The sequence below is a fragment of the Egretta garzetta genome, unplaced genomic scaffold (assembly GCF_000687185.1).
Source record: "Egretta garzetta isolate BGI_Z169 unplaced genomic scaffold, ASM68718v1 scaffold901, whole genome shotgun sequence".
NCBI classification, from domain to species: Eukaryota; Metazoa; Chordata; class Aves; order Pelecaniformes; family Ardeidae; genus Egretta; species Egretta garzetta.
In genome coordinates this window covers 13,206-18,388 of record NW_009258498.1, presented here as the reverse complement: position 1 = coordinate 18,388, position 5,183 = coordinate 13,206, and the positions used below count along the sequence as shown (strand labels likewise).

At 51.7% G+C, this 5,183-nt stretch overlaps 1 protein-coding gene across 1 annotated transcript in view; it reads right to left on the bottom strand.

The window, feature by feature from the left end:
* ZC3H4 (zinc finger CCCH-type containing 4) overlaps positions 1-4,929 on the bottom strand; it is a 14,851-nt gene extending 9,922 nt beyond the window's left edge. The window contains exons 1-4 of the mRNA XM_009645832.2: positions 4,688-4,929; positions 1,435-1,654; positions 695-805; positions 201-423 (exon numbers count right to left, since the gene is read on the bottom strand). Of these exons, the coding sequence (XP_009644127.2) occupies positions 201-423; positions 695-805; positions 1,435-1,654; positions 4,688-4,797 (664 nt within the window). The 5' untranslated portion in view covers positions 4,798-4,929. The remainder of the gene's footprint in view (positions 1-200; positions 424-694; positions 806-1,434; positions 1,655-4,687) is intronic.
* Positions 4,930-5,183: the final 254 nt, after the last annotated feature.

Sequence of the window (5,183 nt, the reverse complement as noted above, 5' to 3'; positions counted from 1 at the left end):
AGGCGGTGCTGAGGGCCAGGGTTTGGGGGTGGGATGGCAGGGGTAGGGGAACGGTTGGGCTGGGGGAGCTGAAAGGGCTTTTCCAACCCAAATGACTCTGTGATTCTATGTGTTGGGTATTGTTTGGCCATGGAGCAGCTAAACGAGCTGCAGGTAACGAGTGTCAAAGATATGGTGAAAAAAGGAAGGTTGAGACGTACCCCGCCCCCGGTGAGAGCCTTCCTTTGCTCGCCGGTATTGATTCAGCTCTTTCGCAAAGTCGTCGTAGTCTTCCTTCCCTATATCTTCATCCTCCTCCCCCTCATACTGACCGTACTCTTCGTTCTCGTAGTCCTCGTACATGCCGTAATTCTTGCTCTCCATTTTCGAGTAGCTCTTCTTCTGCATGGGAGCGCTGTGAGAGGACGGATACTGCTGGTGGGACTTTGGGAAAGGCAGAGAGGTTAGCGATGACGGAAAGGAATGGATCAAGCTTAATATCATGACTTGATTTTTAAAAATCATTAAAAAAAAAAAAACAACAAAAAAAAACCCCCAAAGAAATAACCGCTAGGTGAAAAATAAACAGGTGAAAGGACCAGAGCCAAAATGTGGGGCCCGTAGGTGGAGCCAGCCGGGCACTCGCCCTCCAATCTTGCAGGGGCTCTGAATCCGAGAGCGGCTTCCCCTTCCCCGGCCGTTGGCGGGTACTTACGGAAGAGTAGGGAGGGCTGTATTCCCTGTATTTTCTGTGTCCCTTTTCGCCAGGACTGAAGTCCGAGTCCTCGCTGTAGTCAGAGAAGTCATCGCTGGAGGAAGCATGGCGCTGCAAGGCGAGGAAAACACGGGGGGGGGGTGATTTTAGGAGGGGGCAGCTCTGAGCCTGACACGGCTCCGGGCCTTTCTGTGCAACTCCACTATGTCTCCCTTTCTCCTTTTTTTTTTTAGTTTTTGAAGAAAGCTAAGTTTTGTTTAATAAAATCATCACGTTCACCGAATTACGAAACTGGAAGCCCGTTAGCGGGTTCCCTAACGGAGACAAACACGACAGGCCTTCTGCGCTCCGGGAATTCTTGGGATTTAAGTGACAAACATCCTTGGTTTTGCAAATACGGCAGCCTGCAACCCCCTCTGAGGTCAATACCTTGCTCCAGAGCAACTCCCCGCCTCAAAACCTGCTTTCTTGCCGCTCCTCAGGCGGACAAGAGAGTGCTGCGGTGGTTTTATCCTCCCTGCAGACCTCGGTGGCCCGCCGCCGTGCTTGCCAGCCCTCCATGGAGGAAGGCGTGAAGGAGCTGAGCCCCAAGAGACCCTGCGAGCGCTCCCACCTTGCAATTATCGTTAGGGGAAGAGCCTCAAACTACCCATAGTAATGTTAAGAGGAGGAATTCCCTGGAGCCACCTGACAGCAGAGATCCCGGAGGAGGTGGGAAGCAACAGGAGCGCGTGGCTCACCTTGTGTTTGGATTTCCTTTTCTTCTTGGACCTCCTCTTCTCTTTCTCTCTCTCTTTCCGACGCTTGCGCTTCATCCGTCGATGGGCTTTCTCATCATCGGAATCGCTGTGATGCTTCTCCCCTTTCTCCTTCCGACCTCTCTCTTGAGATTCGGAGGGATCCTGAGCCTCCTCCCCTCCGTCGTCCTCCAGCTCCCCTTCTTCCAGTTCTCCATCCTCCCTGTAAAGCAGACCACCACCTTTAATTCCCCTTATTCAAAGGAAAAAAAGAAAAGAAAACCTGCTTACTCCGCTTACACCAGCCCGGCACTCGGCTCCCAAAGCACTCACAAATTCCTAATTCATCAAAGTTTTAAATATTTGACGGCAAATACCGAAATCCTGTTCATCTCTTGTCAGCGAAACCTGCTCAAGCTCGTGCCTGGAGTGAAAGGCGGCCAAGAAGCATCTCGCAACCAACAAAGCGTTCAGCTTTCACGTGAAATTAAGTGCAAATCCGCTCCCGGAGTGGAAAGGGGTGCTTTCATAAAAGCTTTGCTCCACTCCCAGAACCGAAATTGGGGTTTTAATAAAACACTCGGTCCTCCCAGAAGACAAGGATAAGCAAACACCACGTTGGTTTGCCGAATCTAGAGGCGCGTGCCCGGTTATTTCCGCTCCCTTGACCTCGTGCTACCATTCACCCTCGACTGTCGCTAGCGGAGGGGATAAAAGCCAACCCCAAACTTCCTCGAGAGGATTCCCCAAGCCCCACGCGATTAAATCCAATTAAAAACGACTCGGATACGGGTTACGAGCAACTTTTTACGACCTCGTAACGGCTTCAACGGGTAACGCGGCACCAGTTGGGTCAGCTCCCGTGCCTTTTCCTTCTCTCCCGACAGGTCCCCAGTTTGTCGCCGGGTGATTGAAAACAAGAGCGGGGTCTCCTCCTCCTCCTCCTCCTCCTCCTCCCTGCTCATTCTCCTTCTCCTTCTCCTCATCTTCCTCCTCCTCCTCCTCCCTCTTCTCTTCCTTCTCCTCCTCCTCCTCCCTTAAGCTCTAATTAAAACCATAAACGCCAGCTCGTTGAGCTACCCTCCTCCCTCTTCTCTTCCTCCTCCTCCTCCTTCTCCTCCTCCCTTAAGCTCTAATTAAAACCGTAAACGCCAGCTCGTTGAGCTGCATCACGGTCGTTCTTTTAGGAGCGTGTAGGAGGGGGATCTTTGACACGTGTCCCCTCCAGTTGGGTTTTTTTTGGGGGGAGGGGGCTATTTTGGATGCTATAAAGTCTCCTCTTTGGCGCTACAGTGCTGCGGTGCAGGCAGCTCAGCTGGAAGAAGGAGCTGCCACCGCTCAAGTAGCTCTCGGGGAGGTCTGGAAACTGAAACGGGGTTCATGGACGGCATTCGGAAAGAGCCACGCCGCGCGGAACGAGCTGACCGGTCAATAAGCTTCAAAAAACCCCCCAAGAAAACCAGAATGATGAAAAAGGCATGAAAAAAAAGTGGCGTTAACGATCCCTAGGCAGCATCCCGGGAAGTTTTCGGCATTGGCGGAGAGCAAACGCTGGGATCCAGCCGCCCGGTCCGGCTCTGACGCAAAGCTCCCCCTCTTGTTTTTGTTTCAGCTCGTACCATCTTAAGAAGAGACTAATTCCAAAATCAAGCTCGCTTAGGCGTGACTCACGAAGCTCTTAAACCCGAGGCCTAATTCCTAGGTGTGCGTACAAGGTTTTAAAGGCGAGCGTCAGCGGGAATGACTTCCGTCGCGGGAACGCAGCGTCCTTCGGGTGTTCAGCGAGATCGGTCTCAGCACAAGACCCCAAAAACTCCAACGCTGGGCGCGAGGCCGAGCAGAAGGGAAAGCAGAAAGAAAAGCATACGGCAAGGAATTGAAATACCTGCCTATTTAAATAAAGCCCCGCCAAAACCTCTCTCCTTTCCCTCGAGGGAGAGGTTTCCTCAACAAATGGATTTCAAACTAAAAATGCCACCAGGATCCAGTTTCCAGCAACCAGAGAAACACCGCCGCAGCTCAACCCGGGCACGGGACAGGGTTGTAGGAAAGCAGGAGCGGTTCTAAAGCCCCGATAAACGCCCTGACGCCATACGTCTGCAAAAAAAAGGTTGTAGGAAAGCAGGAGCGGTTCTAAAGCCCCCGATAAACGCCCTGACGTCATACGTCTGCAAAAAAACCCTCCCATTATTCCCTTTGGCATGGCTCCGTTGAAATAATTTACCCCCTCCCGGGAGTCCTCGCCGGCTGGGGATGGCCACTGGGGATGGCCATCGCTCCCCGCCTTCAGAGAGGAACAAGCACGCGTCGTTAACACCTTAATTGCAATATTCCGGAGGGATAATTAGCCTTCGTTTTGGATGGTACAGGCAATTATCCCCCCGGCTTTGAGTTGCTCTGGTGCCGGTATCAAGGTTTAGAGCGAGACTATGCCTGGGGAGCTGCGTCCCGATTGAGAATCGCGTTATTAAATTTGCCGTGGGTAGAGAAACGAGGACCAAAAAAGGTTCCCGAGATACGAAGCGTCAACATTTTGGCAAGGGTTATCCGAAAAGCGCCGAGAGACGGGGATGAGGCCGAACCGTCGAAACGATCGCCGTTTTAGGAGATGAAATATGAATTATTTAACCCCCACGCGGCTCCTAAAGGCGGCAAGTCTGAGAAATCGTGTTTATACGGGCGCTCAGATACCAAACTCCCATCTTACGACGGGCGATTATCACCTCCTGCCGTGTTTTAACTCCAGTTCTGCCGGGTTGGAGGAGGTTTGGGCCAGAAATGATACACCCGACCTCCCGGAGGGACTGCGGGGCTCGTTTATAGCGCCGGGAGAGAAGTTTTAGGCCAGCGTTAACGAAGGCTTGGGTTTGCCTAAGGGTTTTAAACACGGCGAAAGGGGAGCCAAATCGGAAACACGGCAACCGGTGGGGTACGGGTGTTTGAAAGCAACCTGACGATTTCCAAGGCTGGATGGGGAGATAAAGAGATGAATAAAGAGATGAATAAAGAAGTGAATAAAGAAGTGAATAAAGTGAATAAAGAAGTGAATAAAAAAGAGAATAAAGAAGTGAATAAAGAAGTGAATAAAGAAATGAATAAAGAAATGAATAAAGAAGTGAATAAAGTGAATAAAGAAGTGAATAAAGAAGTGAATGAAATGAATAAAGAAATGAATAAAGAAATGAATAAAGAAATGAATAAAGGAAAAAATGAAAGCAATTAAAGCAACGTTGTGCATTTTCGGGGGACGGCTCACCGTGGAGAGTCGCTGCGGGGAGGCGGTGAAGAAGCCATGGCTGTTAAGCAACTATTGGTATTGCAGAAAACACTGACTGGGGGAAAATTCTTCCCCGAATCCGCGCTCATCTCGGGCTTTCCTATCGCTCCTGCCCGCCTGATCTATAGGGGACGGTCCCCGGCGCAGCACACATCCTGGCGGAAGGACCCACGCCGGTTGCCCGCGCGGCGTTTGTGACCTCAGCGCCACGGCAATGACGTAAGACGCAACTATTGGTATTGCAGAAAACACTGACTGGGGGAAAATTCTTCCCCGAATCCGCGCTCATCTCGGGCTTTCCTATCGCTCCTGCCCGCCTGATCTATAGGGGACGGTCCCCGGCGCAGCACACATCCTGGCGGAAGGACCCACGCCGGTTGCCCGCGCGGCGTTTGTGACCTCAGCGCCACGGCAATGACGTAAGACGGCGGTGACGACGCCTGGAAAAAAAATAAAAAGCCCTTTAATCGTTATC